This window comes from Neolamprologus brichardi, chromosome 3 (assembly GCF_056152115.1).
Source record: "Neolamprologus brichardi isolate AB-2024 chromosome 3, ASM5615211v1, whole genome shotgun sequence".
NCBI classification, from domain to species: Eukaryota; Metazoa; Chordata; class Actinopteri; order Cichliformes; family Cichlidae; genus Neolamprologus; species Neolamprologus brichardi.
In genome coordinates, this window is record NC_142106.1 from 4,768,755 (window position 1) to 4,783,645 (window position 14,891).

Sequence of the window (14,891 nt, forward strand, 5' to 3'; positions counted from 1 at the left end):
TCTGTCCTCTAAGACTCCTTTTAATACATCTGAACTCTGCCTTCTGTTGCATTTGGTTCTGACAATATCCCAAATGCATTATCATTTTCTATGAGGTTCAGTCGTTCAGATTGGTGGTATTGTACTCGGCTCTCTGCCGGTTTTGGGGGTTATCATTATAGAAGGCAGTTCTCCTCTAATCATTCTTTCAAGTCAGCCAACCCTTCCAAAACTGCTCACCATCACCTTTGTTTGTTTCAGAAATCGGCACAGTAGTTATCGCTACCTTACCAAAAGTAAATTAACCAGCCAGGTACCCCCTCTCTGTCTTCTACTCTAAGACAAGCTCACGTAAATGTTTATGAACAATCAAGCCATTACCACAAGTCTCAAATTTCCAGCATACGTCACTGTTTCAATTCAGAGTTAAGCCATGTTGCTACCTAATTGAGGGTTCCCTTCATTCATCTATAGAGGTGTTTAATTGTCCAGAATTTCCTTTGATCTCCTCTCCTGCCAATTCTGCCTAATTTTGTGTAGACATCCACAATCCTAGACCATCTTATTGAGGCAATGGGCTACTTATCTTCACCAGCCTGCCTACCACTTACATTACTGCAGAGGTCTTTGACCTTCGTAACGCACAGTTCTTACAGCTTGTAGGGGATGCATTCGGGGGGATCTGGCTGATCAAGGGAGCTGCCGTCAGTTCCCTTCGAGGCCTTCCCCAAATTGTAGCTCAGTTCTTGTTTAAGCCACTCGCCTTTGTCTACTAAAACATGCTGCCAAACCTAAAATGAGGATATGGGCCCAGCTAGTGAAAGTCTAAAATAAAAGCTGCTAAACAGCTGCACAACTGAGTAACATTTTATTTTCTCAGCTTCAGAAAGGGTTTCATTCTGTGACCTCTGCAGCTAAAATGGAGCAAAACCTATTTTGTAGCTTGTTAGCTTGTGACAGGATTACAGTTTAACTCTGGAATGAAACACACCTGAGTTACAGGTGAAGCAACATTTTTCTCCTCCCCTCATGGTTATCAAATGCAGCAAACCAGGAAACAGGCTGTTGTTCTTCCTCATCTAAGAGAGACGCACAGGCTATCAGACTGAGTTCAGTCCAAACTAGCAGCTTCCTCTGAGTGAGTCCAGCTACAGGAGAGAAAAGTGGAAAACTCCAACACTGCTGCTTCAAGCTGCTGACGCTCCACACACTGAATGTGAGTTTGAGCAAAAACACGACTCAAAGTAAGTTTCAGTGAAGGTGGTAGAGGAGGGAGGGGAGCCAGGACTGACTGTACTTCCTGTCTGCTGTTTTCAGCTTCACTCACAGACTCAATGGCTTCTAGATCAGAGGAGGATCTCTGCTGTCCGGTCTGTCAGGAGGTTTTCAGAGATCCTGTTCTTCTGTCATGTAGCCACAGCTTCTGTAAAGACTGTCTGAAGAGATGGTGGAGAAAAAAAAGGGAACGTGAGTGTCCAGTTTGTAAGGAAATATCAGTGTATGATCCACCTTTAAACCGAGCTTTAAAGAACCTGTGTGAGTCGTTCTTACAGGAGAGAGATCAGAGAGCTTCAGAGGCTCTCTGCAGTCTGCATTCTGAGAAACTCAAACTCTTCTGTCTGGACCATCAGCAGCCAGTGTGTCTCACCTGCTGTGCCTCAGAAAAACACAAGAAGCACAGATTCAGTACCATTGATGAAGCTGCACAACAACACAAGAAGGAACTTCAGGAAACTCTGGAGCCCTTAAAGAAGAAGTTAAAGGTTTGTGAAGAAGTTCAAGTGAAGTTTGATCAAACAGCAGAACACATTAAGGTCCAGGCCCGACACACAGAGAGGCAGATGAAGGAGCAGTTTAAGAAGCTTCACCAGTTTCTAGCTGAGGAAGAGGAGGCCAGGCTGGCTGCACTGAGGAAGGAAGAGGAGCAGAAGAGTGGGATGATGAAGGAGAAGATGGAGGCTCTGAGCAGAGAGATAGCAGCTCTTTCAGACACAGTCAGAGCCACAGAGGAGGAGCTGAGAGCTGAGGACGTCTCATTCCTGCACAACTACAAGGCTGCAGTGGAAAGAGTCCAGCGCTGCCCCCTGCTGGATGATCCACAGCTGCCCTCAGGAGCTCTGATAGACCAGGCCAAACACCTGGGCAACCTGACCTTCAACATCTGGAACAACATGAAGGACATGGTCTCCTACACTCCTGTCATTCTGGACCCAAACACTGCTTATCCAGAACTCATACTGTCTGAAGATCTGACCAGTGTGGTAGAAGGAGCAGAGAGGCAGCAGCTTCCTGATAATCCAGAGAGGATTGATCCAGACTGCTCTGTCCTGGGCTCTGAGGGCTTTAACTCAGGGACTCACAGCTGGGATGTTGAAGTTGGAGACAGTACATGCTGGGAACTGGGCATGTTCGCAGAGTCTATGGCGAGAAAGGGAAGCATACTGTCTGAATTATGGACATTATTCTTCTTAGAAGATAAATACAAAAATATCCACCCAGGAGCTGAAAATTATTTTTCAGTAGAGAAGAAGTTCCAGAGGATCAGAGTGAATCTGGACTGGAACAGAGGAAAGCTGTCGTTCTCTGATCCTGATACTAACACACACATACACACCTTCACACACACTTTCACTCACAGGATGTTTCCATACATTAGCCCTGGTGATAAAGTGAAGGTGTGTCCGTTGAAGGTGTCAGTGTCAGTGCAGCAGATGAGTTGAGGATGATGATATTTCTAATGTTGTTTCCTGTCAGTGAATTGAAGCTGTTAAACTGCAGCTGTCCTCCTGCTGCCTCGTTGTTCCAAAGCTCTTTGTTTCTCTTTTAGTTCTCACTGTTTCTTTCTGTTTCTGCTGTCCACCTTTTCACATGGAAAATCATTTCACTGTTTCTCACTGAATGACTCCCCAAACTAGATTTGAAATTCTATCAAGTTTCTAATCATTACAAGTGATTCATGTTTCTATTTGATGTGTAAATGGAGATGATTTAGTTTGCTGGTATATGGACTGACATGTGTTGAATGGGAGGAGCAGTTTGTTGTTGTCTTCTTGTCTGTTTATGACAACAATAAATATATTGTTGAAACAATGATTCATGTTTAACTCCATATATGAAATGTTTCTGATCTTTGAATTCTTTTCTTTTGTGTGTTTCATTTACTTTATTTAATTCCAATAAAAAATGATCATTCCAGTGTGGAAGTAAAGAATCAGGTACTTGTGAACGAAAAATGTAATCATATTCAGGTTAATTATTTAATAAACCCATTGTGTAACAAGAAAACAGCTTTCTTTTAATTTTCAGGTCTCTGCTAAGAATGACGTGAACAAGAGTTTTATTCACAGTCATGTTGTGATAGTAATATTTACAGGTGCAAAAGCTAGGAATGAGCCTAGCATGAATGAACATGAACTATGAAGACTTAGACAGAGTCAATTGAGAACCAGTAGGTTAGCAGACATTCTGGCGAAGGCTGGTTGTGAACGCTGGTCTTAAATACAACCGGCTTCATTAGTCCTAGGATTGATGAAGACTCTGCCTAGAGGATGAGAGCAGGGACTGTGGAAAATTACTGTGACTCACCCAGACCATGACACTATTTTTATCCACTGGATAAACCGGTTTAAGATCAGAACACGGTGAACAAAAACAGCATAAATGAAGATATACAAAAAGTCTCCTTAAAAGGTTGATGATGTTTAAGAAAGCCTTCATACACTTGATGATTTGACAGTAGGACTGCTCTTATGAAGTTATCATGAATGCTTTAAAACATTTTTGAATCAGTGAGCTCAAATGACTAAGCTTTACACACTTGTCTGTAGATTACCATCATTTCATGAACATGTACAAAGATAAAAAAAAAAAAAAACAAGAAAAAAACAACAACTTTACCACATTTTGTGGTGAATGGGAATTCCTAGGTGTACAGTGCAGTAAAATGTACCATCAGTACATTTACTGCTGCACTTGCTGTAAAATCTGCTCGTGTGTTAGAGGAAAACAAAATAAAATAAACCTTTTCAGGCTGGATGAGTCATTGTAGTTTATTAACTAATAACTTGGGCTGGAGAATTCCTTTAGAGTTTTGAAAAAATGGTTATGAAATAGTAGTTCATCTATTTTTTTTCCTTTTATTACGCTATCTAATTAAACTACTCTAAACTAACGCTAATTTTGTTACGATCCTTGAGAGGAGAGAGACTGGAGAAGAGAAGGAGCACATCCAGGTTGTTTTGTATAATAAAAAAAGATCCAATAGAAAAGCAGCATCCCTTGGAAATTAAGTCCCCAGTGGATTACAGTGGAAATCTTCTCAAAGTTATAACCCACAAAACATTGAAAATTCTTGAGAGTTGTACTTGAGCAGGACAACAATAGTGATCCAAATCCTCTTTAACTTTATAATAAAATAAGACAAAAATGAGCAGAGGAAAAAGCAAAAATATAAGTAATCAATTTGTCCACAGTCCACAAAGTCCAGGGTTTAGGCAGCAGTTTATCACTCTCTGTGTTGATCCCATCTGTGCTGGAAATCCCAACTGTGAATTTCTTTAAGCCAATCTTCTAAACTGTTCAACTCTCAGAAGACAAATAGAATAACAGCTGATTTCTTCTACATAAAACTTTTATACCCAGTAATCCTTACTCGCCTCTCCCCTTCTGGACAGCAAAGGTACACTGTTAGAAAAAGCATCTTGAAAAAACGGTGATATTCCGGCAGCTGGGGCGCCAAAATACTACCATAAAATAACAGAAAATAACTGTCCCATAAAAATACGGTCATTTTCAGTAATGAAAATAGAGTTTGTTGCGCTAATTTTACATGGGATTGTGCCTTTTCCAAGTGCTTTTAGACATTAAATTAGGAACATTTTAACGTGATCAAACAATGAAATTACCTATAAACAAGGTCACTGAATGTGGCAATATGAATGATAATACGTAAATGTACAGAAATATACAGTTAACAGTTGGTTTAAATAATAATGGATTGCATGCCCTGGGACAGACTGACAGAAGCGAGGCTGCCATATCGCACCCTCTGGCCATCACCAGTAGGTGAAGAGTCTTGACCACAGACACAACGACGGAGAGTGTCTGAGCCGGGGCTCGAACCGGCAACCTTTTGATCACAAGGCGAACTGCCGACTCTTGACCCACGATCGCCCTAAATAGCAATGATAATAATACTTATGTGATGTAACACAAGCTTATAGGGATCATGTTATATACTTTCCATAGCATTACATTTGAATTCAACAGTTCGATCTTTCAAATAACGGACAGATATTAGAGATGGGTCGTTCGCGAACGAAATGGCTCTTAGAGCCGGTTCTTTGAAGTGAACGACGTGAGCCGGCTCCTTATTGGGAGCCGTGAGTTTTTTTTTCTTTCTCTCACCCTCTCTCTCGCCCTTTTTTCCGCTAAACTCCGCACGCGCGGCCTGTACTTTGCGCTGGGCAGAGGGGGGAGGGGCGTTAGTTACACTTGCAGTAGCACAGGAACAGAGCCAGAGAGAAAGAGAGCAAGGGACAACCACGTCACATTAGAAAGGTATAGTAATCATCCGCTATTTTCAGTTGCAGATGATAAAGGATTCAGAAATCATGCAGGCCCATATGACAGAGAATGTGCATCTTCTTTTTGTTTTAATATTTTAATTTATATTTAATTGTGTTGTAGTTTGCAGTGTGTTGTTTCACGTTAAATTTGTTTAAAAGGAAAAAGTTACATAATTAAAAGTTTAAAATGTAAATAGTTGTTTTTTGTATTATATGATTTATTTATTACATTTTATTTGGAGTGAATAAATAAAGTATATTTATGGTGGCCCTTAGAGACAAAACACGTACAAACTCCAAAACACGTAAAAACTCAGAAGCACGTACAAACTCCAAAACACGTAAAAACTCCAAAACACGTAAAAACTCCAAAACACGTAAAAACTCAGAAGCACGTACAAACTCCAAAACATGTAAAAACTCAGAAGCACGTACAAACTCCAAAACACGTAAAAACTCAGAAGCACGTACAAACTCCAAAACACGTAAAAACTCAGAAGAACGTACAAACTCCAAAACACGTAAAAACTCAGAAGCACGTACAAACTCCAAAACACGTAAAAACTCAGAAGCACGTACAAACTCCAAAACATGTAAAAACTCAGAAGCACGTACAAAAAACAACAGAATTGCTCCAGGATGCTAGGGCGCAGTGTTGAGCTTTTGTTACCTAGTGGCTACACAAGCCAGGAAGTATCAACAACCGGATTTGGTGTGTGGTAGTAACAGGTAAATGACTTTTTTTTTAAATTATTTGAATAAATATGAGTGCTTGTCTATAAATACACAAACAATACACACATGCTTTCAATTGTGTAATTTAAGTGATCTGGGTAGCTCTCTTTTGGAAGTTCAGTAAACGCTAGAAATGTGTTTTGGAGTTTGTATGTGCTTTTTGGAGTTTGTATATGCTTTAGAGTTTGTACGTGCTTTGTCTCTAGGGGCCATATATAAACATATATAAATAAAACCACTTTTTTAACATTAGTAATTCCTTTTCTGTATAATTTTATATTATTGTTAATGATTAAATAATTAAAGCAACAAAACAACCTGAAGAGCCGGTTCGGAGCCGAAAGAGCCGGCTCTTTTTAGTGAGCCGAGCCGAAAGAGCCGGATCTCTAAAAAGAGCCGGAAATCCCATCACTAACAGATATTTGTGAAATCATGATACATTTGTGAATGTATTTTAACAATCTAAATATGCATATGTACAGACAGATACATTTAATAATCATGAAAATTATGTTTTATTACATTACAGTGATTTAACGTTAATTTACATTTGAAATGTGAAATCAGTCTATTTACGTAACTTTAATGATATTCTAGAAGAACAGAACAAAACTGTAAAATGCAGTAAAATACTTTCATATTAGGATTTTTTCCTACAGTGCAGCCATACCTGCGACCTTGTGGTTGTTAGTTCACATTCATTGGCCAATGCTTAGCGTCATGTTATTTATATTAATTGCATTTCCTACCTCTACATTTCTTTTTCAAAATATATAATTAGCACAGCGTGGCCGTGCAATGTTTTACATTGTGGCATGCAGAGGAATCTTACCAAAGACACTCACAGAGAGAGATTGAGCTCGTTATTCAACCCCAAGCTGGTAGGGCGAGCTCTTTATTAAAACACTTGCCGATGCTACAATGTGCCTCAAGGTTCAACAACAGCACAACAGAAGTCACTCATGGTACAGCACTCTCTCTACAAAACAACAACTGTCAGTGACTCTGCACCACGGCGTAAACACAACATTCAAGATAACAGTTAAAAGTAACGTAACCATAAACAATAAAACAAGAACATCTAAACAGCAGCACATGTCCCAACGCATGATGGGAGAGAACTAGCTGTTTGCCCAACACGCCACTATATGTTTTTTTTAGTTTTTATTCCTATTAATTATATTTTCACTTGTTACCTCTGAATTATTGAATCAGACCTAGGTGACATGAGATTTTCAGCAAAATTATAATTCAAATACTCCTTTAATGATTGATTATTCTCATTAATTTTCGATCATTTTATATATTTTTCCATAGTATTACATTTGAATTTAACAGATCATTCTCTCACATAACAGACAAATATTTGTGAAATTATGATACATTTCTGAATGTATTTTTACAATCTAAATATGCATATGTACAAAAAATTTTTTAAAAAACAAGTAAATTGTGTTTTACTATATTTACAGTGATGTTATGTTATTTTACCTTTGACATGTAAGATCACAGTCTACTTAAGTAAATTTAATGATATTCTAGAAAGACAGTACAAAACTGTAAAATATACAGCAAGATACTTTGACATTACTATTTTTTGGAACAGTGTAAGAAGGAATTAATGACGATGTTTATCAAATGTGAAGCGTAGCTTTGATCTTCTTTTTCTGCCGGTTCAGTAAATTTTGGTTAGAGAGAAAGCAGAAAAAACCTGCAGCTCAGGATCTGTGGGCTGTCAACTTTCAGCCCCAACAGCATGTACACAGACACGCCGTCGGGGCGGAAAGTTTACAGGATGCCGATATCTCCGATTTTGATGCGTCAAATCCACGCTTTGTGTTTATGTCTTTGTGCGGAATCCGTTTACCTCCTATCAATTGGTAAGTTATTCCAGTGTCCAAGTGATGCTACTGCAAAGACCCAATCTCCTCCATGCCAAACTGCATTGTTCCTCCTGTATCCGAGGTTCGACTAACAGATGGAGTATCCTTTCCAGCATTTTATTTTATTTTCAGTTGTTACAGATGGGACAGACATGGCTGGAGGATAAGAAAAGGGAGAGAGAAAGATGAAAGAAAGAAAAACACAGGGGAAGAGGGACAGTAAGAAAGGGCACTTAAAAAGAAAAAATCTCCCGGATCGCCTGTTGACAGAAAAAAAGAAAAAAAAAAGAAAACAAGCAAAAAAAGAGAGCAATATAATAAACACAACACCATCGCATTAATCTAGTTAAGTGTAAATAACAGTAAATATTAAATATTGAATGTTGCTGTTCAGCACACAGAACTGAAAGCGCACACTGTGCTTTGAGGTAGCAGTCAAGAAAGGTGTATGTGTCTATGAACTGTGCACACCTGTGTGGATCAGCGCGCTTGTATTCAAAAGGCTTCTCCATTTAGTGTTCTGTTAGAGGAGTGTGTGGGGAGCCATAGCCCCGTCCCCCAGGGCATGAAGCAGGCATGGAGGAAACAGACATCCAGAGGCCCCAGAGTGCGAGACCCGAGGAGGACCACCGTAGAGGTATCTGTGCCAACCTCCTGGGAAGAGCTGAGGAGAGCCCCAAATGAGGGGTCCCCCAGCAGCCACGGAGAAGAGGCCAGAGGGGGTTGCAGTCGTGTGCCCACGGGCTCTGCCGGCAGCCAGCTGTGCCAAAGTGAACCGAGCTGCAGGCCCAGAGGCCTGAGGGCCCCTCCACTCTCCGGAAGAGGCCTGACTGAGCCACGGGCGCCAGGCTTCGCCAAGCAGCCACAGGCAGTGAGCCGGTACATACCTGAGCCCCGGACACCAAGAACCACCAACACACTGACGCCTGAGGGCATCAGCCACCGGCAGGCGGTGTGATGAGGGGAGATAGGCTTACATACTTTGGATGTTCCCAGAGAGGTGGAGTCTAAGACCTGACCTGACATATGGACACAGACAGACAGGCACACAGAGACACAAATGTGCATTTCCACCCCCCTGCACACATATACAAATACTCAGCATTCACCCAACGCAAATAATAATAATAATAAACTTTCTTTGTAAAATGTATCACGTATCAATTATAAAACCATGACAATCATAATACATAAAAGTAGTTAACAAAGCATAATGGATAAAAATGTATCAACGCACACCAAATATTAGCTAGGTGGAAAAGCAATATTAAATAAATAAGTCTTTATCCGTGATTCAAACAGTGGCATAGAGTCAGACGCAACAGGAAGATTGTTCCAAATGACTGGGGCAGCTACAGCAAACACATGGTCGCCCCGAGACTTCAGCCGAGAACGAGGTTGCTCCAGAAGAAGTTGGGTAGCAGATCTAAGTGCTCTGACAGGAGTGTGTAATCAAAGACACTCATTGAGGCTCAGCGCCAAATTATTGATAATTTTGTACGTGAAGAGTAGTATTTTAAATTGAATACGGTATTTAACTGGCAGCCAGTGCAAGTCAGCAAGAACAGGAGCAATGGAAGAAAATGTCCTGCTACCCGTCAAAAGGCGTGCCGCAGCATTCTAGAGAGTCTACAGTCTAAGGAGAAGGGAGGAGAAAAGGCCAATGTAAAGAGAGCTGTAGTAAACCAACCTGGAAGTCACGAGTGCGTGAATACGTTTTTCCAGGTCATTATGCGGAATATAGCACTTGGCCTTAGAAATGAGGTGCTAGTGATGGGATTTCTGGTTCTTTTTAGAGAACTGGCTCTTTCAGCTCCCAACTGGCTCTTCAGGTTGTTTTGTTGCTGCAATTAATTTATGATTAACAAGAACATAAAATTGTGCACAAAAGGAATTACTAATGTAAAAAAAAAAAAAAAAAAGGTTTTATTTATATATGTTTATATATAAATATATACGGTGGCCCCTAGAGACAAAGCACGTACAAACTCCAAAACACATTTCTAGGGTTAACTGAACTTCCAAAACAGAGCTACCTAGATCACTTAAATTACACAATTTATACACAAGCACTCATATATATATTCAAATAATTTAGAAAAATGTTCATTTACCTGTAACTACCACACACCAAATCTAGTCGTTGGTACTTCCTGGCTTGTGTAGCCACTAGGTAACAAAAGCTCAACACTGCGCCTAGCATCCTGGAGCACTTCTGTTGTGTTTTGTACTTGCTTCGGAGTTTTTACGTGTTTCTGAGTTTTTACGTGTTTTGGAGTTTGTATGTGCTTTGTCTCTAAGGGCCATGGTAAATATACTTTTATTTATTCACTCCACATAAAATGTAATATATAAATCATATAATACAGAAATTAACTATTTCCATTTCCATGGACTCTCCGAACTCCTCCCACACTCGACTTTTTGCTTCAACCACTGCCCGAGCTGTGTTCTGCGTGGCCTGTCAGTACCCATCAGCTGCCTCTGAAGTCCCACGGGCTAACCAAGCCCAATAGGACTCCTTGTTTAGCTTGGTGGTTCCCTTCACTTCTGGTGTCCACCATTTGGTTCGGGCTGACCACCACGATAGGCACCAACCACCTTGTGGATGTAGCTCATTGCAGCGGCTTCGGCAATGGAGGTGCTGAACATGGACCATTCAGACTCAGTGTCCCCAGTCTCCCTCAAAATGCTGCTGAAGGTATGCGGAGGTGTGTTGAAGATCTCGCAGACTGGGGCCTCTGCTAGGAACTCCCAGCAAATCCTTACTATAGGTTTAGGTGCGGCAGGTCTGTCGAGTGTCCTCCCCCATCACCTGATCCAACTCCCCACCAGGTGATGATCGGTTGACAGCTCAGGCCCTCTCTTTATTCAATTCAATTCAATTCAATTTTATTTATATAGCGCCAAATCACAACAAAAGTCGCCTCAAGGCACTTTATATTGTACAGTAGATACAGAGAAAAGCCCAACAATCATATGACCCCCTATGAGCAAGCATTTTGGCGACAGTGGGAAGGAAAAAATCCTTTTAACAGGAAGAAACCTCCGGCAGAACCAGGCTCAGGGAGGGGCGGGGCCATCTGCTGCGACCGGTTGGGGTGAGAGAAGGAAGACAGGATAAAAGACATGCTGTGGAAGAGAGACAGAGATTAATAGCAGATATGATTCAATGCAGAGAGGTCTATTAACACATAGTGAATGAAGAAGAAACACCCAGTGCATCATGGGAATCCCCGGCAGCCTACGTCTATTGCAGCATAACTAAGGGAGGATTCAGGGTCACCTGGTCCAGCCCTAACCATATGCTTTTGCAAAAAGGAAAGTTTTAAGTCTAATCTTAAAAGTAGAGATATTGTCTGTCTCCTGAATCCAAACTGTAAGCTGGTTCCACAGAAGAGGGACCTGAAAACTGAAGGCTCTGCCTCCCATTCTTCTTTTAAATACTCTAGGAACAACAAGTAGGCCTGCAGAGCGAGAGCGAAGTGCTCTAATAGGGTGATATGGTACTACAAGGTCATTAAGATAAGATGGGGCCTGATTATTTAAGACCCCGTATGTGAGGAGCAGGATTTTGAATTCAATTCTGGATTTAACAGGAAGCCTATGAAGGGAAACCACTCATTACCCGAGTGTCCAGAAAATAGAGTGTCCTTATGGACACTCTTATGTTTGTTATGGCCAATCTGTGGTTTGTACAGTAGTCCAACAACAAAACACCAATCGAATTCAGATATGAGAGGCAATTCCTCCCAATAATACCTCTCCAGATCTTACTGTCGTTGCCCACATGAACATTAAAGTCTCCCAGTAGGACAAAAGAGTCCCCAGGCAGAGCGCCCTTCAGCACTCCACCTAGGGACTCCAAGAAAGCTGGGTACTCTGAAGCACTAATCGGCGCATAAGCGCAGACGACAGTCAGGACCCGCCCGACCAGAAGGAGCAGGCAACAAATCCTCCCCTCCACTGGGAGAAACCCAAATTTACAGGCAGCAAGCTGGGGGATACTAGAATACCCACCCCAACTCGCCGCCTCTCACCAGCGGCAACTCCAGCCCATGGACAAAGTAGCCCCTTGGATCCCTGGGACACACAAACCACTCCACCACGATATGGTTGCAATTTACAGCGGGAATTTTTAATATTATTTAATGGTAATAAACAACATTTCTGACTAAAATCGTCTATGAATTAGTGAAAGTCAAATTCAGGGAATAAAGAGGAGGACTTAAACTCAAAGGTTAAACTCCATCTTGAGCCATTGTTTGTGTCAGACAGAATTTGATGTTGGTGCTGGTATGATGGAAACGTAGTTGCTGTTACAATAACTGCTAGCACTTCAGTGAGAGGAGCCAAAAACAGATCTGCATCTGTTTTTGTCTGCAACAAATTAAATCCACCTTAACATCACCTGTATTTGTGTGACAGCACTACACTCCAGCTGCTGGGGAACCTGACAAATAACCAGAACAGTCTAAAATAAAAACTGCCAAACAGCTAAGTCACACTTTATTGTATAAGATTCAAAAAAGGTTTTGTTTCCTGACTTGCAGTGAACATCTGCACTCTGCTGTCATACTCACACATTTATAACAGGAAGTGGAAAGAAGCTCGATCCCTCACGTCACTTACATGCAACAAACCAGGAAACAGGATGTTCTTCTTCATCAGTGCAGAGAGTCGCACAGACGATCAGACTGAGTTCAGCCCAAACTAGCAGCTTCCTCTGAGTGAGTCCAGCTACAAGAGAGAAAAGTGGAAAACTCCAACACTGCTGCTTCAAGCTGCTGACGCTCCACACACTGAATGTGAGTTTGAGCAAAAACACGACTCAAAGTAAGTTTCAGTGAAGGTGGTAGAGGAGGGAGGGGAGCCAGGACTGACTGTACTTCCTGTCTGCTGTTTTCAGCTTCACTCACAGACTCAATGGCTTCCAGATCAGAGGAGGATCTCTGCTGTCCGGTCTGTCAGGAGGTCTTCAGAGAGCCTGTTATTCTGTCATGTAGCCACAGCTTCTGTAAAGACTGTCTGAAGAGATGGTGGAGAGAGAGAACAACACACGAGTGTCCAGTTTGTAAGGAATTATCAGTGTATGATCCACCTTTTAATCTGGCTTTAAAGAACCTGTGTGAGTCGTTCTTAGAGGAGAGAGATCAGAGAGCTTCAGAGGCTCTCTGCAGTCTGCACTCTGAGAAACTCAAACTCTTCTGTCTGGACCATCAGCAGCCAGTGTGTGTCGTCTGCAGAGACTCAGAAAAACACACCAAACACAGATTCAGACCCATCGATGAAGCTGCACAACAACACAAGAAGGAACTTCAGGAAACTCTGGAGCCCTTAAAGGAGAAGTTAAAGGTTTTTGAAGAAGTTCAAGTGAAGTTTGATCAAACAGCAGAACACATTAAGGTCCAGGCCCGACACACAGAGAGGCAGATTAAGGAGCAGTTTAAGAAGCTTCACCAGTTTCTAGCAGAGGAAGAGGAGGCCAGGCTGGCTGCACTGAGGGAGGAAGAGGAGCAGAAGAGTGGGATGATGAAGGAGAAGATGGAGGCTCTGAGCAGAGAGATAGCAGCTCTTTCAGACACAGTCAGAGCCACAGAGGAGGAGCTGAGAGCTGAAGACGTCTCATTCCTGCACAACTACAAGGCTGCAGTGGAAAGAGTCCAGCGCTGCCCCCTGCTGGATGATCCACAGCTGCCCTCAAGAGCTCTGATAGACCAGGCCAAACACCTGGGCAACCTGACCTTCAACATCTGGAACAACATGAAGGACATGGTCTCCTACACTCCTCTCATTCTGGATCCAAACACTGCTGATCCAAACCTCATCCTGTCTGAAGATCTGACCAGTGTGAGAGAAGGACAGAAGCAGCAGCTTCCTGATAATCCAGAGAGGTTAAATGGATTAATCTTCTCAGTTCTGGGCTCTGAAGGCTTTAACTCAGGGACTCACAGCTGGGATGTTGATGTTGGAGAGAGTACATGGTGGGGACTGGGTGTGTTAGCAGAGTCTGTGCAGAGGAAGGGAGACATACAGTCTGGATTATGGGTAATAGGGTGCAGTTTAGGTATGTACTACACACACTCACCATCAGCTGCTCTCACTGATCTCTCACTAGAGAAGAAGCTCCAGAGGATCAGAGTGAATCTGGACTGGAACAGAGGAAAGCTGTCGTTCTCTGATCCTGATACTAACACACACATACACACCTTTACACACACTTTCACTCACAGGATGTTTCCATACATTAACACTGATGATAAAGTGAAGGTGTTGCCGTTGAAGGTGTCAGTGTCAGTGGAGCAGATGAGTTGAGGATGATGATATTTCTAATGTTGTTTCCTGTCAGTGAATTGAAGCTGTTAAACTGCAGCTGTCCTCCTGCTGCCTCGCTGTTCCAAAGCTCTTTGTTTCTCTTTTACTTCTCACTGTTGAAACAATGATTCATGTTTAACTCCATATATGAAATGTTTCTCATATTTGAATTCTGTTTGATTAAAGACATTCTTCATGACACAAATGAGATTTCAGTGTATTAATAGAACTAAATAAAATCAGAGTTGAAAGGCTGAAGTATTATGTACGTGCTTCACTGTCTTTTTTTTTTTTTTTTTTTGGGCGCCTGTCCCGTTTGGCTCTTTTGCCATCAGAATTATTGTCTAAAGGGGAAGAAAGATGCCCAACGGATTTACTTTACCAAATTGACCATCCCATGGTTTGATTCACC

At 41.7% G+C, this 14,891-nt stretch overlaps 1 protein-coding gene across 1 annotated transcript; it reads left to right on the forward strand.

The window, feature by feature from the left end:
- The first annotated feature begins 13,074 nt into the window (after window positions 1–13,074).
- LOC148103217 (nuclear factor 7, ovary-like) lies at window positions 13,075–14,513 on the forward strand. The gene has a single exon (XM_087839067.1). It carries the CDS (start codon window positions 13,091–13,093, stop codon window positions 14,477–14,479), a length of 1,389 nt encoding a protein of 462 aa, XP_087695193.1. The 5' UTR covers window positions 13,075–13,090; the 3' UTR covers window positions 14,480–14,513.
- Window positions 14,514–14,891: the final 378 nt, after the last annotated feature.

What these genes read in the sequence shown, in the direction of transcription:
- LOC148103217 (XM_087839067.1), top strand. Translation starts at nt 13,091, where the DNA reads ATGGCTTCCAGATCAGAGGAGGATCTCTGCTGTCCGGTCTGTCAGGAG.